This window comes from Apium graveolens, chromosome 2, assembly GCF_009905375.1.
Source record: "Apium graveolens cultivar Ventura chromosome 2, ASM990537v1, whole genome shotgun sequence".
NCBI classification, from domain to species: domain Eukaryota; kingdom Viridiplantae; phylum Streptophyta; class Magnoliopsida; order Apiales; family Apiaceae; genus Apium; species Apium graveolens.
This window is the reverse complement of record NC_133648.1, coordinates 26,230,879-26,255,890: the sequence shown is the minus strand read 5'-3', so window position 1 is coordinate 26,255,890 and position 25,012 is coordinate 26,230,879. Positions and strand designations below refer to the sequence as shown.

The window sequence follows — 25,012 nt, the reverse complement described above, 5'->3', positions numbered from 1 at the left end:
ACACATGATTGTTGAAAGGCATGCGAGGTGGGGCGCGCGAGGCAATTTGGTGCGACCTCGTGGGCTTGCACCTGCGGGGCAATAAAAAGATAATGTTGAAAAAATTCCTGGCCTCGAAATGCGACCAAGAATTTGGGGGAGGGGTAGTTGTTATGCCCGCTTTCGGTCATGGGCCCTAAACACGTCCTCATGGGTGCATTGAATAGCTGGACTCTCATGTGTGGGCTAGAATCATGGATTAATGTGACTTGGGCCAGCACATGCGTGCTGGGCTCATGACATGCGATCTGGGCTCACACATGTAAGGTATGCTCACACTTGCCATTTGGGCTCTCATACGCGAGGTGGGCTTAGTTGCCCACACGTGGGCTGGGCTCAGCTGACTTTACGCGAGGTGGGCTTAAGTGCCCACACGCGGGCTGGGCTCAGGTGACTTCACGTGAGCTGGGCTCGGTTGCCCACACGCGGGCTGGGCCCATGAGCCCACATCTTATGAAAACAGAGGTAACATTGTATTTATTAATCGAAAAGGAAGGCGGTGCAGGCCGAGGTGACTAGGTCGGCCCGCATCAAAGGACTTTGTGTGCAACATGAAAAGTAACTCATAGACGACTGAGTTACTCATAGATTTCGGGGCTGACACGGGTTAATCCTACAATTACAGGAAGAAATGCGGAGATGCCGCGAGATTGTAAAAAACGTGTGGAGCCGGTCGAGATTTACGTGACTAATTGGCTAAAGGTCTGACTTTATCATGGGTTTGGACTGCACGAGTAGGAGAACCCTAACCCTAGCATATGTGACTTATTACCCAAGAACTACGTGAGGTTTGATCCCTATAAATAGGGTATGTAGGCACTTGTATGAGACATGAGTCTACACTTGATAGAGAATAACAAACCCTATTCTTTCTTAAGAAGTCAACATATAAGCTCAGCTACCACCATACATAACCTTTCTCCGCCTTCAAACACCGTCCTTATCTTTCTTCCGCCTATCAACCTCCACAACAGTGTTATACGAAATTTTTCCTATAACAAAAACTGTCTATAATATTAAATTCTTTTTTGTATTCTGCTTGCAAATAGTCCGTGACCCTGTTCTTAGGGAGCACCAAAAGAGATTTGAGATATATCTTAGGTGGATTGGTTAGATGTAAATACTGACTCACCTGTTTTTCTGTTGTGTTCCCCAGATCAAGTCAGCTGAGGCGTCTACGACTTGTATCATCTCACAATACTGATAAAGGGTTGAGTGAAATGGTTAAAAAACTTCCGCTGTTGGAGGAACTTCACCTTTACTGTGTTGATATTTCTAAGGAAGCTATCGAAGTTGCAGGGCGCTGTTGCCCTCAACTGAAATCATTTACACTGAACAACCATGATTACGAATGCCCGCATATTGGGTGTGATGAAGATGCTCTAGCTATTGCGAAATTCATGCCTGGACTACGACATTTGCAGCTCCTTGGAAATAATATTACAAATGATGGCCTCCGAGTCATTCTTGAGAATTATCCTCATCTTGAATTGCTTGATATACGGCATTGTTCAGATGTCCGTTATTATGGATCTGATCTAGCAAGAAGGCTATCTAAGCAGATAAAGGATCTCAGGAGTCAGGATCCCAGATGACTCCACTGAGGACTGAATTTTATAACGAAATTCTTTTTATCAATCTTTTCGGCACTTATTGTTCTTCTTCTGGATTCTCTGATATGGGCAGTGTCTCTGATAGCTATGATTATTATGATGATGACTATGATAATGAATCTTCTGGTGTCAGTGACATAGATTCCGACTACGATACTTTTTACTCATATTGAATGGTATGTGAAACTTGCTTTAATGTATGTACTGTATTCCTTGTTCTAATCAGTGATTAATAGAATTGATTAATCGGAGCATTAATCGGAATAAATTTATTTAATAAATAATAAAAAATAATAAAATCACATATTATTAATTCAGTATTGATGTTTTAATAGTAAGATTTATAAAAAACTATTATCACGAGTCCATAATTGATATTTAAGTAGTTTATACTAATTGATTATTACTGACTACTCACTAATATTACTTGATAATTAGAAATTATTACGTATAAATTCAAATCTTAAGATTTTAAATTACTATCTACTTGATATTTAAGTGATAATTATTGAACAAATTTAAAATACCTCAAAATTGTGAATCTATCGAGCAATCAAGTTGAGTATTGAGATTTGAGAATAATTCATTAGGGATTTGTATAGAGGATTTAGGGATATAAGAATATACGATTGTTTATGTGTGTAAAAGAGTCAATATGTTAATATATTATTATTATTATTAATATTAATTATTAAATGTTAATGATTATTTTTAAAAAACTTTATTTTTTTAAAAAAAATATTTTTTTATTAATTTCAAACTTTGACCGATTCAGCCGATTTTTGACCCGATTCGGCCGATTTTTTCTGAACTGCCCGACTTTTACCGATTTTTCAAAAAACCGTACTTTGACTCGATTAACGATTAATCGAGACAGGAACCGTCCGAACTCTCGGCCGATTAATCGGTTAATCGGCCGAGTTTTAGAACACTAACTGTATTACGGAGTGGGAAATTAGAATTTTCTTTAACTTGTCGCAAATTACTTGCATGAAAATGACGGTTCGAGAATATTTGTCATTCAAACACACAAATACTATGAACTATTTGTTGATTATCAGGAACAACTGCTTGTTTCAAAGGGTATGAGCAAGCACTTGGATTTAGTTCAAGTGCTTGATTATTTTTTTCTTGAGAAATATGGAAAGTAAAGAATAGACTCTAAGATTCTCTTTCATTCTGTTGTATGCATTGCAATTAATAAGTAGAGTTATGTAAGAACTATTCACGAGCGTACCGTCTTATTTACTGTCTAAAATTTTATACCATGATCATTGAGAAAAGAAAAATACTTCAATATTAGAAAAAGAGACACAAGAGTGAGAGCCTCTCAAAAATGTGTATGGCTAAGAAGATGAAATTCACAAGAGAAGTTTAAAGATGGATATCTGATGTCTACATCACTCATGTTTAAACACTCCTCCAGATATATAGCTAATCATTGTATCTCCACTAGATTCTTTATTAATAGTAGTATTCTATCTTAATTAAGTAATTAAGAAAGAGAAAGATTAACAAAGGGAGAGAAAGAGAGTGTAATGAGGACTTAACTTTTAATAATAACCTCAAAAACTCCTCATTTAGCATAATCCATTTTTCTTAATTTAGAACAACTCATCCATCCACATTTTACTTACTTGAGGCTGAGGGGTTGTCTAAATATTTGGCTCCTAATCCTCTAATCTATTTACATATATATATATATATATATTTGCACACAAGCTATATATATATACATGCATACATATTTAACCTCTACTCTATTATTTTATTAACACATTCTTTCTTTTCTCCCTTCACACACTTTTCTCTCCTATTCTTCTCTCTTTTTTCCTCATTCTCTCTTCCTCCACTTCTCTCTACAATGTCTTTGCTCATGGTGGAGGAGGAGGAACACAACAAACAACAAATGGAAGCTCAAGAAGGCGATCCCGTGACGCCTTCAAATATCAACAACGTTAATATCTTGAAAGGAAAGCGAACCAAGAGACAAAGGCCACAATCACCGTCACCATTCACAGTTGCACCTGCAAATTCATCAAGTAACAATGCAGGAGGTGATTATGTGAATAGCACAACCACCAGCGACCAAGAGTCAGCTGGCCCTGTTACCACCGAAGAAGAAGAAGACATGGCTAAATGCCTTTTGCTATTATCGCAAGGTGGTCCCAAATATGATACACATTTTGGGACAGTACCATATAAATTTACTAGCAAAAAGTACTTGGAAACAAGCACAACTTCAAATGGAAAAACAGGGATTTATGTCTACCAATGCAAAACATGCAATCGTACATTCCCTTCCTTCCAAGCTCTAGGTGGTCATCGTGCTAGTCATCGGAAGCCTAAGAATGTTAACGCAGTCTTAGAGAACAAACCAAGGCTTATAATTTCCGATGAAGATGAAGATCAGAACCAACAGCAACCATCACCATTCAAAAGAAGTTTCTCAGCTTCTTCTCTGTCTCTTCAACTAACAACTAGGCCTAACATACAACTCAACAACACGGATTACAACAAGTACTCTCCCAAGGTACATGAATGCGCTATTTGTGGAACAGAGTTTTCATCTGGACAAGCTTTAGGTGGTCACATGAGGCGTCACCGTGGTGGCGCCACTGTAAACCGGAGCAATGCTACCACTACAACCACTAATGCCAACACAAAGACTCTGCCATTGCTACCATTTTGTCCAAATCCAATTTCAGCCATTGACCCCAATGGTTATCATCAAGAAACCAAAAAACTGAAGACTAGCAGTGTCAATTTGTCCTTGGATCTCAACCTTCCTGCTGCTACAGAAGATGAAAATAAACAACATAAACAAGACCTCGAATCACCCGCGTATTCATTTTCGTCACCACAACAGCAGCAGCAGCAGCAATCTAGTTTGGTTTTGTCAACTGCACCAACATTGGTTGATTGTCAACACTAATAATACAGGTTGACATTCAAAGTACATTTTTTTCCTATACATATCATTCAATCTTCATTTTTTTAAAGATGTTATGATTTAACAATATACTAAGTATGTGAATTAAGTTCTAGAATATTGATTACAGTTCTTCTTGAATTCTTTAAAGAATTTAATTCTTTATTATATTTTTCAGTTAATATTGTAAATTTTATAAATGAATATTTTCTTACATGTTCTTTATATCATGATAGTAAAAAGTGCATGAGAAGGGCATTCTTTTCTTGTCACTATCAACTGGTTTTCTTGTTTTACTGTAGGGGAAAGAATGTGTGAAACCTACTTTTTGTATGTGTGTGAGTGTGAGAAAAGAAAATTTGGCATGGAAGTGTCACCATACCATCTCAACTAAAAGTCTTTGCGATTTAAGTTTCATATGTATATTGTTTCATTTACAAGAAAGTGCAGGATGATGAGAATTAAAGTATTGAATATGCCAGTAGTGTCTAACTGCAATCCACATGATTCCACCACCCACCTTTTCCAGTTAATCATTTTCCTCATTGCTATCTGTACTTATATGCTCTAAATAGTAATAGTACACACACTATTCATTAAATTTTACAAGTAAAATTAGGTGTGACGATAACAAGTAAAAAAACTTAAGTCTTTACCTTTTCGTTTTATCCATTTGTTTGTTCCGCAACATTTTTAGCTGCAAGAAAGAACCAATAACAATAAGTGCACCTAAAAATTACCTATTTTTCAATAATGATTCATGAAAAGTCTACTTCGAATAATTGATCATTACATTTTTTACTGAAGAATGCTAGTTCTGATGATAATTTAACATGCAAGTTATTGCAAACTCACTCATGGAATAAAACTCCAGATCACTCATCACTTAATCACCCCTCAAGAGGATTTAATAGATAGTATTTCTGGATTAAGTTAATTAATATACCCTGCTCACGTTTAACCTGAATTCTTAAAATAATTATTGTCTAGATACTTAGCTTGTAACCCTTCAGCAAATATCTCACATCCCCACTATTTTTCCAGCTAATGTGCTCTGGATCATGAAGTTATCTGCTGCTGGATCATTAAGAAACCAGATACTGAAAACAGTGTGTGTGTGTTTAGTGTTTACACCTATAATTAGTTAATGTAGGCAGAGAGCATGGTCTCCAGTTGGTAATCGTAAGTGTATTTGAGGCCAGTTGGTAATGTGTCTTGTGGAATTGTGGTTATAATTTTCTTGAAGAATAATCCAATGTGCATGATAGGAAAAGTTTGTGATTAAATTTATATAGACAGAAGATCATTTTACAGTGTTATATTCTAAATTTAGAAGAAAAAAGGCAAGAACCTGGTTGTTTGATGTTGAAAAATATTCTAATAATAGGAAAAAATGAAGTTATAATAAGCTGTGAAATTAGAAAAAATAAATAAAAGACAACTGTTAAATAATCCATATTGTGAAGCCATAAGAATAGTTTTAAGAATGCAGAGTATAAGGTCGGTTAGGGAGGTACCATATTAAGTTAAAATTCTCCTCAAATTTGAAGATGTTAGGGAAAATGACTTATTATGTTTGTTCATTTGTCAGTACATATGCTTCATTGTATATGGAAAAGTATTTTCTTTTAAGAGAATGAATGGATAGCTTAGAAGTTACTATACAAAGGCAGGCTTTGTGCTCTGAGTTTTGCTACTTGCTTCAACACACCAGCAGTATGGGCTGAGCATCTTCTTTAAAAAGATTCATTTTTATCACTCTGGATATTTAGTACATGAATTTGGTCATTTGTATTTTATGAAATAAAATGTCTGTGGAAAAGTGCTTTTTTATTTATTTTATTGGATTATTGCATGAAGTTCTTGTGAGATAGTAGATAACAAGTAGACACTTGACCATCGCGCTAAATATTATTAATTATTTCAGTAACTTTCTTCCTTACATCACTTCCATCCTTCATTAACTCCCTTACCTTTGCCTGGACAGTCTCGGACTCGATAATCTTGGCCTCACCTTTGAAAAATGCATGATCTATGCAAATATCAACAGCCATTTCCAACTCATTCACCATTTCAAAAGCATGCATTCAGTTGCTGCTCTGCGTACAATGGCCACGTTGCTACGGGTACTCCAAACCACACAGTTTGTAGTTTGGAGTTCCAACCGCAGTGGGATACAAAGCCTCCCACAGCATGGCGTGACAGTTGTGGGGCCCATTCGATTATCTTTCGGATTCCTGATTAGTCCTCCTTTCCATGAATCCTGGAGGAAGAATATATATTATCTAAGTTTGTGTATATGTCAGTTCAATAACTAAAGATCCTATTTGCAGCATGTATTGGTTGATTGGAAGGGGGAACATAGGAGAAAACGAACTGCAAAATGTACACAAGTAAAGTTAGAAAAACATGAAAGAGGCAGGCGTGAAGAATAATAAAATGCCTACATGCATTTCTTAAGACAAACAAATAAGAGGGGATAAATGAAATTCAGTTTAAATGAGCGGAAATGAGTGAGTTGATGCATTTCTTTTGACAAGCAGATATGAGGGAAGAAAGGATTGCCCTTGTATCTATTGTAAATTTGGTGAAATGAAGTTTAGTCTAAAGTTGTGGAAATGAATGATGCACACTAAGCTTAAAATCGACGAAATAGTCGGTTTAGAAATCTGTCTAGGAGGAGAATAGTTATGTGAATTTAATCAATTAATGATGGACATCCAAATGAAATTTTGTGTTTCAATATGAAACTTGTAATAGTGGTCAGTGGTCACTAAAGCATTCTTTGTTGCATCCAAATGATATAACAGTTTCTTTCTATGGATATATACCAGCCTTGATAAGCCAGCATACTGTGTTGGTTGAAAATCAGAGATAAATATAACAAGGAAAAGCCACCTGATTTTGAGAAGAACATCCAAAGAACAGAAACACTACAGATGAGAGAGGTTTTTCATCTAATCATTTGATCTAGTTCGGTCCAAAGTGATCTTGTTATCTGACTCAACATCATATATATGTCTCCAGCTCCACGAATGTGTTCACAATAAGCCCCTTTAGTCTCTCTGAACTTGCGTCCACACAGTAACATACATTAATTCAGATCCTTCTTTGTCCAGACATATAGATGATGGAACCTGATTTCTGAAATAATTAATAAGAAACAGATAATCGAGCATCCGAATCCTCCTACTCGCTAATATCTTTCTTTTGATAATCCGTCATGGCTTGGAGATGTAACATAATGCTAGAGAACTGGCCCATGATCGAATGTTTAATTCTTTGACCATATCAATCTTGGAAGCACACAAGATTTCAACAAAGATTCCAGCTAGTCGAGTTGGGTACCTTGGAGGAGAGTTCTTTGTTATGGGAAGTGCTTCTAAAGCCAGAAAACTTCTTGCTTCCTTGTTTCTTTCAGCGGCAAGGCAACTCATATTCTTTGGCACCAGCGCAATGACAGAATTCACAAAGTTGGGCATGCAAGGTAAGCTCAACAAATTCGAATAGCAGTGCAGCAAATGGTAGAGGAGAGAAATTGGCTACCAGTACATGGTTTAGTAAACAAGTTACCAAGGACTCATTTCTCTTGTAATGGCATCGTATTAATCTTGTTAACAACCTTACTGTTAGTAGTTTTAGCTAACCTGCTTTGTTGATTCTGGCTGTTTTAGCAAGCCCTTGTTTCTGTAACCTCTTTCCGGTGCAATAAAATATATATTTATCTTATTTTTTTTATACAAGACAAGAAATCGGTAATTAAATAGTCGTCGTCTATCTTTAATTTAATTGCGTAGACATAATGAAATGTCAATCTGAGTTCTCATGTTCTCAGACTGATAGATACTCATTTCATTATCAATGATGTTACACAAATCTGTATTTCATAGTATTTATGGCACAGTTGACCAACACTAACAAAATGAAAGAAACTAAAAATGACTAATAAAAGGCAGACAAAATAAAAATCTCGCAAAATTACAAGCAGTGAAGCCTGGGAAGGGACCAATAATTTCACTTAGGTGAGTGTACCTTTCAATTGAAGAGACTGCATCTTTGACATTATGTTCACAGTTGTTACATCTTTCATGTCCGCTTGCATGGTCAATGGCAGAAGTCCTTCAATGTCTGCATCAATGTGCAAAGCTATAGATAATTCTAGTTCACCCACCACAAACAACATAATTCAAACATTTATCTTTGTGATGGAACATGCATTAATTTTGTACAAGATTCTCGCATCAACATGGTCTCTTGGACTAACAGATAACAAGTAGACACTTGACCATTGCGCAAAGTATGACCTTATTAAAATAGTTTTGTAATTGATTGCATGACATAGACTGTAATTTTTGGTTTCTTGATGATAAGATGTAAGTTTTGAATTGAATAGAGTCTGATAACAGAATCCAAGTTGAAGCATGCTGCATATGCTATGTTTTGTTTCTGAGATAAAAACTCAGCAAACACACACTCAAACTGCAGTAAAAAAAAATTGGCAGCCTAAGGACTGCATATTAGTAGCATCTTATGTTGCTATAATGTCCTCAATTAGCCGCCCCATATTATTGTAAGATGATCCGTCCTCTGCAATTGCAGCCCTGCTCTTCCCCTGAATCTCAGTGACTTTCTTTCTCAAGTCACTTCCATCCTTCATTAACTCCCTTATCTTTGATTCCAGAACCTTAGCCTCAAAAATTAATTCACATTTGGAGAATGCATGATGTGCATAGTCTATCGAAATATCCACTGCCATTCCCAACTCATTCACCATTTCAAAAGCATTCAGTTGCTGCTCAGCATACATCGGCCATGTAGCCACTGGGACTCCAAACCACACACTCTCTAGTATGGAGTTCCAACCACAGTGGGAGACGAAGCCTCCCACTGCACGATGGGACAGCACCGTCACTTGTGGGGCCCATCCGATAATTTTTCCGGTTCTAGATGTTCTTTCCAAGAACCCAGGAGGGAGAATATCATCCAAGTTAGTGTATTTGCTTTGGGGGTCTCCTTCTGCCAGTGGACGTAGTGACCACAAGAAAGGGTGTCCGCTGTGTTCCAGAGCAAGTGCAATCTCCTTCACCTGCTTCAGTAGTTAATGTGAAAACAATCTGCGATTAATACAAATAATCAAACAAGTGTGTGTGAGTAAACGAAATCAAACGGAGGAAGAAAAGATATAAACAGAAGAGAGATCCTCGAGTCCAGTTGAAACTGTCTCCTTAAAGCTATTTCGCCTCTCACCGTATGTGCGAGTCGATAGCCTCCCAGGATAAAACGAGGTAGCGGCGGCGTTACGGATAACGAGCACCTTCGGCGAGCTTGAACGGGCACGAAACTATCACCGAGAGAGAGATGTGTGTTTAGAGACGAATATGTTTTTGGTGTGTCTAACCCTAACGCCTTAGAGGTGTTTATATAGGTGTAGATAGACTTGTGCGCTACTCTTTTCCATAATTAAATATCATTAATTATGAAATCGGTGTAATACTTGCAAGCTACTCTATTCCATAAATAATCTGAAACAGAATCAGATTGAATATATCAAGACATACACCATATCAATTAATCTGAAACAAAATCAAATTAATTTATGCCATAATATTTGAGCCAAATTCTAATGGAAAATAATAATTTCCATTATTAAGAGAATATCATCATATCTCACACATCTTTTAGTCATAATGCTCAAAAATATGACTTACCAATATGGGACTTATACCCATATTTTCCAACAATCCCCCACATGGGTGAGATTGGTAATCTTAGTAGCACACACCAGAAAGACAGACAGACAGACACGGAGTTTGACTTGGTGATAGTTTCTTCGATCAGATATAGCATACGATAGGTAGAGAATGCTCCTTGAACCTTCGCTCGAGTAAGCATACCGACTTTACTGGTAGACAGTAGACGTGCTTGTCCTTGAACTGTTCGACCGTTTATGTAAACGATGATATACTTATCACTATATCGTTTCTGACTCGTTCAGCTCTCATGAGTATGTCCATTTTGGCCATGGAACATCGTCCTGGTTCTGCAGAAGTTTCTAAAGAATTGTGCCTCGCAATTCTCCTTTGAAGCGGCCCCACTTCTCTCCCACATAGGTGATCTTTATCTTATAGAGTAACCCGCGTTTACTCAACTGAATTCCATGCGTTCACTCCTGAGCTCCACGTATTCATCAAAGATCATTAAAGGCTCAAAGCTTAACCTCGTACCTTACGGGTCTCACTGTTTCCTCATCATAGGAACAGGCCAGGGGTTACCCCCACAGTGATTTGGTCATCATGATTTAGTTGTCCCATTGAACCAAGTTCTTGGGATCTCCAGTCAGCAATGGTTGGGTGTCCACCATGATGCCGTTAAGCAATAGGCTTAAGGCCCATCCCTCTCGATGATTTCTCAACCACTTCTCTTGATAACCCTTTGGTTAGTGGATCCGCGATATTATCCTTTGACGGTATATAGTCAATAGTGATAATTCCGGTTGAGATCAATTGTCTAATGGAACTGTGTCGTCATCGTATATGACGAGACTTTCCATTATACATCGTGCTCTGTGCTCTGCCAATAGCGGATTGACTATCACAGTGAATCCCTATTGCAGTTACAGGCTTTGGCCATCTTGGAATATCCTCCAGAAACTGACGTAGATATTCAGCCTCTTCGGCGCATTTATCTAGTGCCACAAACTCAGCTTCCATCGTGGAATGAGTTATCACCGTTTGTTTTAAGGATTTCCATGATATTGCCGCTCCAGCTAATGTAAACACATAGCCACTCGTAGACTTAAGTGCTTTCTTGCTAGATATCCAATTTGCGTCAGTATATCCTTCTAATACTGCTGGGTATCTGCCATAGTGCAGTCCATAGTCTCGAGTTCCCCTCAAGTACCTTAGTACCCTTATAATCGCTTTCCAGTGATCAGCTCCCGGATTACTCGTAAACCTACTCAACTTGCTAATTGAGTATGCAATGTCTGGTCTTGTACAACTCATGAGGTACATCAGACTACCAATTATCCTCGAGTATTCCAATTGGGAAACAGCTACACCTTTGTTCTTGGATAGGTGCAAAGTCATATCTACAGGTGTCCTAGCTTTCTCAAAGTCATCCTTAAGAAACTTCTCAAGGATCTTGTCAACATAATGTGGTTGACTTAATGCGAGACCCTCTGATGTTCTAGAAATTTGAATTCCCAGAATTACATTTGCTAGTCCCATATCTTTCATGTCGAACCTTGATTTCAACATGTCCTTTGTAGATTTGATAACTTTATCATTGCTTCCAGCAATAAGTAGATCATCTACATATAGTGTCATCATGACATAGCCATTGTCATTCTCCTTGACATAGCTGTTCTCGTTATCCTTGTAATAGGCACAGCTATCACATTCATTGATTTTGAAACCATTGGCCAGCACGACCTCATCAAATTTTTCATGCCATTTCATAGGCGCTTGTTTCAAACCATACAATGATTTCACCAATCTACACACTTTCCTTTCTTGTCCTGGGACAACAAACCCTTCAGGTTGTTCCATATAGATTTCTTCATCTATGTCTCCATTTAGGAAAGCTGTTTTCACATCCATTTGATGTACAGTTAGATTACGCATTGCAGCAATAGCAAACATCATCCTTATGGACGTTATTCTCATTACAGGAGAATATGTATCAAAGTAATCAAGGCCTTTTTGTTGCTTGTATCCTTTAATTACAAGTCTGGCCTTATACTTATCAATAGTGCCATCAGTTTTCAACTTCTTCTTGAAAACCCACTTGCTACCTAATGGTTTGCAACCAGTTGGCAAGTCCACTAATTCCCAAGTATGATTTTGCATAATTGAATCAACTTCATTCTTGATGGCCTCTTTCCACATAGGTCCATCAGGTGAGGTAACCGCCTCCTTATAAGTTTTTGGGTCACCTTCTTCGAGCAAATAGGTCATAAAATCAGACCCATAGGATTTCTCCGTTCGTTGTCTTTTGCTCCTTCTCACTACCCCCACATTTTCGTCTTCACTTTCGTCACTCTCATTATCGTCATCTACAGACTCATGAGATCGTTTAGACGTCGTAGGTTGTTGGTTTCCTGGATTACAGGGAAACATCGTCTCAAAAAATGAGGCATTTCTTGATTCCATAATGGTATTCTTTTGAATATCAGGAATCTTGGATTCATGAACAAGAAACCGATATGCAGTGCTGTGTGGAGGATATCCGATGAAGACACAATTCACAGTCTTAGGACCTATCTTCACCTTCTTCGGTGTAGGGATCAGTACCTTTGCAAGGCACCCCCACACTTTCAGGTGTTGGTAACTTGGTTTCTTTTTCTTCCACATTTCATAAGGACTTACATCCTTATTCTTGCGCATCGTAATATTTAAAATATTATTTGCGCTTAAGATGGCTTCTCCCCACATCGATTGTGGGAGCCCAGAGCTTAACAACATCGCATTCATCATCTCTTTCAGAGTGCGATTCTTCCTTTCAGCCACACCATTTGACTGAGGGGAGTATGGTGCAGTGACCTCATGGATTATACCATGTTGTGAACAGAATTCCCCAAACGGTTCAACATATTCACCTCCACGATCACTTCGTATCGTTTTGATTTTCTCAGTTTGTTGTGTCTCAACTTCTTCCTTATAGATTTTAAATTTATCTATAGCTTCGTCTTTGCTTTTCAACAAATATACATAGCAGTATTTTGTACAATCATCAATGAATGTAATAAAATACTTGTTTCCTCCTCTTGTTGGAGCGAATTTTAAATCACATATGTCGCTATGTATTAGGTCTAGCACTTTGGTGTTCCTTTCCACACGTTTAAATGATGATCTCGTTAATTTTGCCTCAACACAAGTCTCACACTTATGTTTTGGATCGATAGTAAGTTTAGGTATGTATTCTTTTGCACTTAAACGTCGTAAAGTGTCATAATTTACATGTCCTAATCTAGCATGCCATAAATTAGGAGACTCAAGCAAGTAAGCAGAAGAATTCTTCATTTCATTATCGTCCTTAACGGACATTACATTGAGCTTAAAAAGCCCATCAGTTAAATAACCCTTGCCTACAAACATACCACTCTTAGACAAAATAACTTTATCTGACTCTATTACAATGCGAAAGCCATGCTTATTCAACAGAGAACCAGACACAAGGTTCTTGCGAATATCAGGCACATAAAGTACATTCTTCAAAGTCAGATTCTTCCCAGAGGTCATCTTCAGGATCACCGTGCCTTCACCCTCAATGGTAGAAGTTGCTGAATTCCCCATGTAGAGTTTCTCACCAGCATCGGAAGCTTTGAGGCTAGAGAAAACCGCCTTGTCTGAGCAAACATGCCTAGTAGCACCAGTATCAATCCACCATTCACGTGGATTAGAACCGACCAGGTTCACTTCAGAGACCGTAGCACAGAGGTCTATGTCACCCATCTCCTTGGAGATATTCTCTACCATGTTTGCTTCTTTCTTCTTGTTGGGCTTCTTGGGCTTCTTGCAGTCAGAAGACCTATGACCAACTTTATCACAGTTGTAGCACTTCCCTTGAAATTTCGACTTCGAAATCCCTCCCTTGGGTGCCAGCTTTGCCCCTTTACCAGAATTAGCCTTCTTGGGCTTGGAGCTTTGAGCATGCTCCACCATGTTTGCCTTCTCAGTGGCAACGTTAACTTTCTTCTCGGACCCTCTGTTGTCTTCTTCAATACGAAGTCTAACAATAAGATCCTCCATAGACATCTCCTTTCGCTTGTGCTTAAGGTAGTTCTTGAAATCTTTCCATCCAGGTGGAAGCTTTTCAATAACAGCAGCAACTTGGAAAGACTCACTTATGACCATTCCCTCAGCATGAATGTCATGAATGATCACCTGCAGTTCCTGCACCTGACTGACCACAGTCTTAGAGTCTGCCATCTTATAATCAAGAAAGCGGCCAACAATCCACTTCTTTGCCCCAGCGTCCTCGGTTTTATACTTATGGTCAAGTGACTCCCATAAGACCTTAGATGTTGGCTTTGCGCTGTATACGTTATACAACGAGTCAGACAAACAATTTAACACATAGTTCCGACAGATGTAGTCGGAGTGCTTCCAAGCATCAGCAGCATACACAGTCTGCATGTTACTCTCAGCAGTGAGCAACGGTGGTTCTTCCTTAAGGAAGCGATCCATATGCAACGTGGTCAGATAAAAGTGCATCTTTTGTTGCCAACGTTTGAAGTTCGTTCCGTTGAACTTCTCAGGTTTTTCAGCATGTGCAGCAGGCACAGTTGGCATAACAGGTGCAGCAGGCACCACGGGTGGAACAGATGGTACGTGCGTCTGTACTACAGGTGTATGCACACCAGTAGGCACCGCAGGTATGATCGGAGGAGTGAATCCTGCCGATATCTGTCCAAGAGGAACACTAAACTGTCCAATGACAGTGTGTCCCACAGGCACATGTCCCGAAGGCACATGTCCCGAAGGCACATGTCCAACAGGCGTTTGACCCCCATCAGATCGTACGATCCGTGCGTTAGGGTTAATCGGCTGCTGGTGAACCCCATCAGATCCAGTGATCTGTGCGTTGGGATCAGCCGTCATGTTCATCGAATCGTTCACAGTTTGGTTCTCCATCGATCTGTTACTCAACAAAACAAGCAGATACAAATGTATCAGTCACAGATGTATATAAAATAAATAGCTTTAAGATTGTGAAAACAATCTGCGATTAATACAAATAATCAAACAAGTGTGTGTGTGAGTAAACGAAATCAAACGGAGGAAGAAAAGATATAAACAGAAGAGAGATCCTCGAGTCCAGTTGAAACTGTCTCCTTAAAGCTATTTCGCCTCTCACCGTATGTGCGAGTCGATAGCCTCCCAGGATAAAACGAGGTAGCGGCGGCGTTACGGATAACGAGCACCTTCGGCGAGCTTGAACGGGCACGAAACTATCACCGAGAGAGAGAGATTTGTGTTTAGAGACGAATATGTTTTTGGTGTGTCTAACCCTAACGCCTTAGAGGTGTTTATATAGGTGTAGATAGACTTGTGCGCTACTCTTTTCCATAATTAAATATCATTAATTATGGAATCGGTGTAATACTTGCAAGCTACTCTATTCCATAAATAATCTGAAACAGAATCAGATTGAATATATCAAGACATACACCATATCAATTAATCTGAAACAAAATCAAATTAATTTATGCCATAATATTTGAGCCAAATTCTAATGGAAAATAATAATTTCCATTATTAAGAGAATATCATCATATCTCACACATCTTTTAGTCATAATGCTCAAAAATATGACTTACCAATATGTGACTTATACCCATATTTTCCAACAGTTAAAGTTAGTCATGCCATAATGTTTCATGACAATGGTGGTCCTTTAAAGAATTAGAGATTGATTTTCAACATATATAGGTTGCTTATTCCAAGCAGAATGAGCATGTCAGACCACTCCAAATGTACTTTAGTACTTGACCATACGTTTCGAAAGATCTATATAATTCAAGAAGTTGTTCTTCAGATGGCTTATGTGATTTTATGGACTGCTACTAAATCATATTTAATGACTTAATTGAACTAGTACTTAACATGCAACTTCTTATTCTACAGGCTTGATCGCAGAGTGTTTTGTATTTTATAAAAATGTAAATCTAGTAATATAATAAGAACGCACCTGCTCCTCTGGAAAACTTCCAAAGGTCCCAAAGCACAAAAACACTACAGATGAGAGCGGTTTTTCATCCAGCCATTTAAGAACATTTGCAGCTTCCTCGGAATCTTGACCTCCTGCGGTGAGATTTAAATTTGGTCCGACAGCATACACAGGAGGGATCTTCTTATCGGCCACAAGGGACTCAACAGCATAAGACTCTAGCTCCACAAATGTGTTTAAAATAATCCCTTTGATCTCTCTAAACTTGCGTCCACACAATAGTATGAACTCAGATCCTTTATCATCCACACATATAGCTGGCAAGACCTTGGCAGGAACCTGATTTCTAAAATAAGGAACAGATAACTGAGCATCCGAATTCTGGTACTCACAGATATCCTTCTTTTCATAATCCGCCATGGCCTGGAGATGTAATATAATGCCAAGATAACTAGCGCCTGAGGTTAAGTAAACATACGATGGCACATTTAATTCTTTGGCCATATCAACCATCGAAACACAGAAGATGTCTAGAACAAATCCAGCCAGTCGAGTTGGGTGATCAGGTTGAGTCATGGCGATAACTTTATCTTTCACATTTGTGACATGGCCCTCAATGAAAGTGGAGAAAATGGTGAGGTATGACTGAGATTTGTATAACTCAGAATCACTTGGGGGGATTTCTATAATGGTGAATCGTGGAATAGGGGTGTTTGAAAGTGATTCCACATAGGAACCTATACCCATATCGTAAGGGAACTTGATGATGCATACTGAAACTGATAGAGATTCATCTCTAAGGATGAGTAATTTAGCCAACTCAACCATGGATATTAGGTGTCCCACTGCTGGCGCAGGAACAAATATCAGCTCTGCATTCTTCATTTCTCTTACTCTAGCTCTGCCCTCTAGTATATTACAAGATGATGGTAAATTTGAGTTACAACTCTTGTTTTAACATAATTATAGTCTCTCCTCCCAACACTTGCAAGTTGGGACCATTGGTAAGAACTCCAACGAATGGTCTATTCCGCAATACTCAATAACTTAATATCGTACTCATTGCACAAGACTCACAAATAAGCTGGGTCAGACAAAAACCCATCCTCAAGTCCTAGATATTTCTTGTAGTATAAATTAGACACGTAAAATGGTGAGAGGACTGATGTAATTATTCGTCTTAAACACCTGGTTAGCATACACTACACTACATATAATTTGATCAGTACTTGATTCTAGCACATCAAATTTCTTCAAATGGATGCAAACACGCGAGACAACATAGAAAGATTCCTTTGAGTAGTTTTTCTTCAATGTCATCCTATGAACAATAATTCGTTAAAATGTTGAGGAGTTGGACATCTTTGAGAATGATTTCACAGAAACCATAAAAGAATGCTGATTTGACAAATTCAAAAGTAAAATTGTTAAAAGTAAAAAGCCAGGGACAACTGATGAAAATGATCCCCACTCATAAGAAATGGACAACAAGTCGAATTCAGATATCAATTGAAGACGACAAGTAAACAAACTTATGGATCGATTGGTAATGAATATCACACATATATTTGAGGCCTTAATATCATACATAAAAATCAATATCCTGCCGAATGATAGTCATTATCACTCTTCGATGTGCAAACATATTCAAAGTGTCATTCAAATTCTCATATTATTATTATTATTATTATCGCCACAATCATGGAATTACCATTCCGCAGGAAGGTAATTTTGAAAGGCATGCTAAATTTCGAAAAACATATATAAGCAATGAAAGACATTGTAGGTCTATGGCATGAAAGGTAGAAAGAAAATCACTAGTACGTCCAATAAAACATAGCTGTATCACCACTGAGTGTGCGGTTCTCAGAAGCCCAACCCAGTGAAGGGACCCAAAATTTGTCTTTCACGCTACCTTTTATAAAGTCGACAACTATATCTTTGATCATAAATACATGAAAGATCTTCACATTGTCTAATCTTTGCAGGTATAACCTCTTTAATTTTCACATGCATGTTTAATATTCTGCAGCGGGGGACCAGTGATTGCCCATATCAATCATCAAAACACATAAGATGTTCTATCAATGGAATGAGTCTTAATTTTGTTTTTTGGAATGGAAAATCCAATTCTAGTTTACACAACACCCATATAATTAAAAAACGCAGTCTTTTGGACTAACAGATAACAAATAGACACTTAACCATCGCGTTAAGTATAACCTTACTAAAATAATTTTGTAATTGGATTGCCTGACATGCTCTGTAATTTTTAGTTTCTTAATTATGTAAGATGTAAATTTGAACCGATTCGAGTGTGATAACTCAGAGTCAAAATCCAAGTTAAAGCATGCTGCATATGCTATATATGTACTGTTTCTGACCTGAACTCAGCAAACACACACTCAATGAAGAAAATTTGGCAGTTAAATGAAACTACATATTAGCAGCATCTTATGTTGCTACAATGTCCTCAATTAGCCGCCCCAAATTATTGTAAGATGATCCATTCTCTGCAATTGCAGCCCTGCTCTTCCCTTGAATCTCAGTAACTCTATTCCTTAAGTCACTTCCATCCTTCATCAACTCCCTTATCTTTGATTCCAGAACCTTAGCCTCAATAATTACTTCACATTTGGAGAATACATGATGTGCATACTCCATGCATATTTCCACTGCCATTCCCAGCTCATTCACTATTTCAAAAGCATTCAGTTGCTGCTCAGCATACAACGGCCACGCAGCCACTGGGACTCCAAACCACACACTCTCTAATATGGAGTTCCAACCACAATGGGAGACGAAGCCTCCCACTGCACGATGAGACAACACCGACACTTGTGGAGCCCATCCGATAATTTTTCCGGTGTTTGATGTTCTTTCCAAGAACCCGGGAGGGAGAAGATTATCCAAGTTTATGTATTTGCTTTGGGGGCCTTCTTTTGCCAGTGGACGTAGTGACCACAAGAAGGGGTGTCCACTGTGTTCCAGAGCAAGTGCAATCTCCTTCACCTGCTCCAACAGTTAAAGTTAGTCATGTTGTAATGCTTTATGAAAATGGTGGTCCTTTCAAGAATCAGAGATAAATTTTCAACATATATAGGTTGCAAAATGTACACAGATTAGGTTTAACAGACATGGAAGAGGCAGTGTGAAGAATAATTTAGTGCATACATGTCTTGTGACAAACAGATACAAGGGTAGAATGGAATGGCCATAAATTTATGAACAGGTGAAATGAGGTTAGTTTAAACTAGTGGAAATGAGTTAGTGCATATGAAGCGTATATGTTGATGAAGACATGAAGTACTGCAACTTTCTTTCTATTTCCACCCTTACAATCCAAGTTCCAACAAATGAAACACATCCTTCAAAGTATACAATTCTAGCAGACCTCAATTGAACAAACGGCTCCTTCATAAGATTTAGCAGACACGTGCAATACCTTTTTCCAAGTAGATTGAACATGTCAGATTACTCCAAATGTACTTCAGTACTTGACCAGATGCGTTTCGAAAGATCAAGAAAAATTCAGAAGTTGTTGGGCAAATGGCCCATATAAAATGTTTTAGTACTGCTTACTAAATCATTTTAATGACTTAATTTAACTAATTACCGAGCATGCAACTTCTTCTGATTCAACACGCTTGATCGCGTATTGTGCTGTATTTTATAATTATGTAAAAATAGTAATATAATAAGAACGCACCTGCTCCTCTGGAAAACTTCCAAAGGTCCCAAAGCACAAAAACACTACAGATGAGAGTGGTTTGTCATCCAACCATTTAAGAACATCTGCAGCTTCACCGGAATCTTGACCTCGTGTGGCGAGATTTAAATTTGGTCCGACAGCATACACAGGAGGGATCTTATCAGCCACAAGGGACTCAACAGCATAAGACTCTAGCTCCAAAAATGTGTTTACAATAAGCCCTTTGGTCTCTCTAAACTTTCGCCCAAACAACAGCATCAATTCAGATCCTTTTTCATCCAGACATATAGCTGGCAAGACCTTAGCAGGAACCTGACTTCTAAAATGAGGAACAGATAACTTTGCATCCAAATTCTGGTACTCACTGATATCCTTTTTTTCATAATCCACCATGGCTTGGAGATGTAAAATAGTGCCAAGAAAATTAGCACCCGAGGTCAAGTAAACATACGATGGAACGTTTAATTCTTTGGCCATATCAATCATTGAAACACAAAAGATGTCTAGAACAAATCCTGCCAGTCGATCTGGGTGATCAGGTCGAGTCATGGCGATAACTTCATCTTTCACATTTGTAACATGGCCCTCAATGAAAGCTTGAAACATGGTTTGGTGGGACTGAGATTTGTATAACTCAGAATCGCTTGGGGGGATTTCTATAATGGTGAATCGTGGAATAGGGGTGTTTGAAAGTGATTCCACATATGAACTTATACCCATATCCAAAGGGAACTTGATGATGCATATTGCAACTGAAAGAGATTCATCTCTAAGGATGAGTAATTTAGCCAACTCAACCATGGATATTAGGTGTCCCACTGCTGGCGCAGGAACAAATATCAGCTCTGCATTCTTCATTTCTCTTACTCTAGCTCTGCCCTCTAGTATATTACAAGATGATGGTAAATTTGAGTTACAACTCTTGTTTTAACATATTTATAGTCTCTCCCAGCTTGCAAGTTGGGACCATTGATAAAAACTCTAACCAAACGACTACATTTATTCCCTGCTACTTAAGATCGTATTGTTTTGCACAAGCTCACGAATTAGTAGGTCTTAAACACCTAATAATACATAAACTACATGTGATTTGATCATAACTTGATTCTGGTACACCAAATTGATTCTGGTACACCAAATTTTTTCGAGGGTTAAATATCAAGTACGTCACTTACTGCGTTCAAATGTATCAAGTGAGTCATTGGTTACAAAACTGACTTAAATGAGTCACTCATTTAAAAATTTATATCAAAAATATCACTCTATCGTTAGTCGAAATTCTTAAAAATATTATATATTGAGTTTCCCATATTTTTTGTGAATGATAACACATCCAAATGAAATGTTACGAGTTGTTCTATTTTAGATAATATTGTTAGATTTTTAAAATTTTATCAACAATTTATTTTTAATTTTTTGATTGTATTATTTGATTTAAATAAAAATAAATAGTAAATAAATCTAAAAAAAATTAAAAATAATATCTAAAATACTAGAACTCAAAATCTTTCATTTGGATAAAATATCATTCATAAAAAATATGTCAAACTCAATAGATAATATTATTAAGAATTTCGACTAATGGTAGAGTGATATTTTCGATACAAATTTTCAAATGAGTGATTCATTTGAGTCAGTGACTCACTTGATACATATGGACGCACTAAATAACATACTTGATATTTAATCCTTTTTTTAAATGGATGCAAACATGCAATATTTAGAATAATTTCACATAAAACATAAACTTGATCTGTTATCGTCTTAACCCAGAAAGTAAAATTGTTTATATGTGTGATGTCTAGACGATAATTTTGGATTTGTGATTTGTGTCATGGTTTGTGAAAATATCGAATAAGAACTTAGGACTGCAGTCATCGGATTGCAGTGACATTTTTCAGAAAATTTAGGACCGTTATCACCGGGTTGTAGTGGTCGTGGCATGAATTATGGATTTTGAATTATTGTTGTTTATGTGCTATGTGTATCGAATAAGAATAATAGTTTGTATCGAAAGTATTTGTTTCGTATATTGTATCGTACAGATTATCGTATTTTGTTTTTATGTGTGTGTTACTTGGTCAACTAGTTGGATCGATTGTTTTCTTGCTGGGGTGTACAGCTCATTCTTACAATTTTAGGTTTCGTCTAAGATTCGAGTTGATTAACATTGGAGTTCGAGGACTTAGTGTTGGAGTAGATTGATTTTGGACTTCCGTTAGCTGCACGTTTGTAATAGACACCTTTGTAATAGAATTTCGTATTATTAAATTGTATTTTGTATTAGTTTTGATTTAGATTTAATGGTCCGGAAGTGCGGGCTGTTACAAATATCATACATACGTGTCAGGCCTTAATATCATGCATAAAAATTTGATACAATGATAGTCATTATCAATCTTCGATGTGCAAATAGTCATTATCAATCTTCGATGTGCAAATGTATTCAAAAATCACTATTACGTCCAAAAAAACATCCCTGTATCACGAACTGAGTGCGCGGTCCTCAGAAGTCCAACCAGGAAAGGGACGACAAATTTGTCTTTAACCCTATATAGTCCTTTTATAAAGTCGACAACTACATGTTTGATCATAAATACACCAAAGATCTTCGCAGTTGTTACATCTTTGATTTCTGCATGTGTTTATTGGCAGTGAGGGACCAGTGACTCTCTAGACCTGTGTGTTCGTCACTGTATGCGTCAATGCGCAATTATTTGAATTAGAATGTATTCTACATGACACTGTTTGTGGTTACTGGCATTAAATGCTTATATTTCCGGGAACAAAATTTGGACTAATACAGAACTCTTGAAAGAGAGGGGTGTTTACGAGACAGTGTCATAGCTAGAATGAACCAAAACCAGAGCAACTTCAAAAACTCAGACTCGGTGGTGCTAATGAAAAGAATGATTCTCTTGTATGAATGTAAATTATATACTGCAAGTTATGAACTGCGTACATCGGTACATGTCCAGACTCCGGTGCTGAATCTGAACTTATAAACTCAACAAACATACGCTTAAACTCAGCGGGAAATTTTGCATGCGGATAACTAAGTCATTTTATTTGCGAAAACGAGTACAAATTGTTTGCGAGGTGCTCACACTTTTTTTGGTTAAAGTATATTATGGGCCGGACAAAGAAAGGGCCAAATGGAAATGGAAGTCCGAGGAAAAGAATATTTGTAGTGATTCCGAAAAGAAAATTGTAATACCATCAAGAATTGTTAAATGTTTACATAAGAGTACAGGGAAGAAAGAAATGAACACATGTTCACAATTTGCTAAAACATGAAAACTCAAGTTCTATCCTCACAATCTCTTCATACAGCAATGTAACTACGCTCCCGTTAATTGTATCTGAATATTCTGGAAAGATTCTTTGAATCATGACAAACGCTCTTACTTGAAACCAAGCTTATCCTCAAGCTTGAAAATCAGGAAACTAACTGTGAATAAAAGTGACATCTTCCTAGGAAACCTCGTTCTCCTCTAGTCCGGACCACTATACTAACCACTGTAGTACGGACTTGTTATCCCTTATGATTTCCCTTCTTTGTAACACACGAATGGGAAAAGGGGACTAATGTCCTGGTTGTCCACTGGTAAAGCACCTGCTTGAATTGGAGCTGTTCCCATATGTTTTTTCAACACTGATACATGAAAGACCGGATGAATCCTGTCATGATCCAGAAGCTTTAACCTATAAGCTACAATACGAATTTTGTCTACAATCTGAAATGGACCAAAAAACTTGGATATCAGCTTAAGTGAGGATCTTATTGCAACACTTTGCTGCCTATATGGTTGTAGTTTCAAATATACCCAGACACCCTTCATAAAGGTCTTGTCAGTTCTGTTCTGCAAAAATATTTCATTCTGTTTTGTGCTTTGGCCAAATTTTCCTTCAAGACTTGCAACACTTGAGTTCTCTGTTGCAACACATTTGAGCAGGAGGAATGATCATGTCTTGTAAATTCCCTAGACTTAAAGGTACTGGTTTGATACCATATACAACTTCATGGGGGGTAATTCCCAGTCTGCTATGAGAAGAAGTATTATAGAACTTCACAACACACTGGTATATATCTTGTCCCTATCACAAAATATAGAACTCAGTATTCCATGTAACTTGAAAATGTTATCAAGGAACAGATTTTCCACATCCAAAACAGTAAATGGATGACTCAAAGAGATAAAATGTCCATATTTAGTTAATCAATCTATTACAACCAAAACAATATCCATACCTTCTGAACTTGGTAGTTGTTCTACAAAATCCATTGAAATATGAGTCCAAGACTGGTTTGGAATTGTTAGAGGCTGCAATAATTCCGGACCTTGAATATGCTCACTTTTGGTTCTCTGGTAAACCTCACATCCTTTAATCACCTCAACGATTTCATTCTTTATAAGTGGCCAGTAAAAAATCAACTTCATCCTCTGATAACAAGTATTTTGTCCTGAATATCTCCACAATGTTGAATTGTGTAGTAATTCAATCATTTTCTTCCTATCTCCCCCTGAGCTTCCCAGATAAATTTTTTGATTCTTTCTCAGAATTCCCTGAACATACTGATACTCAGAATGCTTATCATTCTCCAGGAGCATTTTGCTGATTAGTTGCTGACATTCTTGATCATCATTATAACTCAAAAGAACTTGTTGTATCCACAGTGGTTGTACCTCAATTATTGCACAGGCTTGTTGTATTTCAATTGCTGTTGTGGTCTCTTCCCTTCTAGATAAAGGATCTGTTGCAATATTTTCACATCCTTTCTTATATTGAATTTCATAATCCAACCCTAATAACTTGGAAATCCATTTCTATTGTAAAGTTGTGTGTAATTGTTGCTCCAATAAATATTTCAGAGACTGATGATCTTATGAAGTGATTCCCCACCAAGTAGTGTCTTCACTTAGTAATAGCCATTACTAATGCTAACTGTTATACCCGAATATTGATATGGGCTCTAAACAGACCCATTACAAGAATTGTTATTATTATTGGGCTAAAATAATTGGATCCGAAAATAAAGTT

The 25,012-nt window shown here is 37.5% G+C and overlaps 4 protein-coding genes across 4 annotated transcripts; 2 read left to right on the top strand and 2 right to left on the bottom strand.

The window, feature by feature from the left end:
• The first annotated feature begins 1,259 nt into the window (after positions 1–1,259).
• Positions 1,260–1,825, top strand: LOC141687047 (putative F-box protein At4g05475). The gene is made up of 2 exons (XM_074492192.1): positions 1,260–1,588; positions 1,726–1,825. The coding sequence occupies exons 1-2, from the start codon at positions 1,260–1,262 to the stop codon at positions 1,823–1,825; spliced, it is 429 nt and encodes a 142-aa protein (XP_074348293.1).
• Positions 1,826–3,418: 1,593 nt separating this feature from the next.
• LOC141705873 (zinc finger protein ZAT5) lies at positions 3,419–5,045 on the top strand. The gene is made up of 2 exons (XM_074508741.1): positions 3,419–4,595; positions 4,887–5,045. Exon 1 carries the CDS (start codon positions 3,517–3,519, stop codon positions 4,585–4,587), a length of 1,071 nt encoding a protein of 356 aa, XP_074364842.1. The 5' UTR covers positions 3,419–3,516; the 3' UTR covers positions 4,588–4,595; positions 4,887–5,045.
• Positions 5,046–8,948: 3,903 nt separating this feature from the next.
• Positions 8,949–17,559, bottom strand: LOC141707163 (UDP-glycosyltransferase 1-like). Its single transcript, XM_074510191.1, has 2 exons — positions 16,279–17,559; positions 8,949–9,670 (listed from the first exon to the last, which is right to left on the bottom strand). Exons 1-2 carry the CDS (start codon positions 17,140–17,142, stop codon positions 9,113–9,115), a joined length of 1,422 nt encoding a protein of 473 aa, XP_074366292.1. The 5' UTR covers positions 17,143–17,559; the 3' UTR covers positions 8,949–9,112.
• Positions 17,560–18,553: 994 nt separating this feature from the next.
• LOC141707164 (UDP-glycosyltransferase 100-like) lies at positions 18,554–21,003 on the bottom strand. Its single transcript, XM_074510192.1, has 2 exons — positions 19,967–21,003; positions 18,554–19,269 (listed from the first exon to the last, which is right to left on the bottom strand). Exons 1-2 carry the CDS (start codon positions 20,825–20,827, stop codon positions 18,712–18,714), a joined length of 1,419 nt encoding a protein of 472 aa, XP_074366293.1. The 5' UTR covers positions 20,828–21,003; the 3' UTR covers positions 18,554–18,711.
• Positions 21,004–25,012: the final 4,009 nt, after the last annotated feature.

What these genes read in the sequence shown, in the direction of transcription:
- LOC141687047 (XM_074492192.1), top strand. Translation starts at nt 1,260, where the DNA reads ATGGTTAAAAAACTTCCGCTGTTGGAGGAACTTCACCTTTACTGTGTT. An exon ending in GGATCTGATCTAGCAAGAAG is followed by an intron (nt 1,589 to 1,725) that starts GCTATCTAAGCA and finishes TGATATGGGCAG; the next exon opens with TGTCTCTGATAGCTATGATT.
- LOC141705873 (XM_074508741.1), top strand. Translation starts at nt 3,517, where the DNA reads ATGTCTTTGCTCATGGTGGAGGAGGAGGAACACAACAAACAACAAATG.
- LOC141707163 (XM_074510191.1), bottom strand. Translation starts at nt 17,142, where the DNA reads ATGAAGAATGCAGAGCTGATATTTGTTCCTGCGCCAGCAGTGGGACAC. An exon ending in GAAGTTTTCCAGAGGAGCAG is followed by an intron (nt 9,671 to 16,278) that starts GTGCGTTCTTAT and finishes CTACTGAAGCAG; the next exon opens with GTGAAGGAGATTGCACTTGC.
- LOC141707164 (XM_074510192.1), bottom strand. Translation starts at nt 20,827, where the DNA reads ATGAAGAATGCAGAGCTGATATTTGTTCCTGCGCCAGCAGTGGGACAC. An exon ending in GAAGTTTTCCAGAGGAGCAG is followed by an intron (nt 19,270 to 19,966) that starts GTGCGTTCTTAT and finishes CTGTTGGAGCAG; the next exon opens with GTGAAGGAGATTGCACTTGC.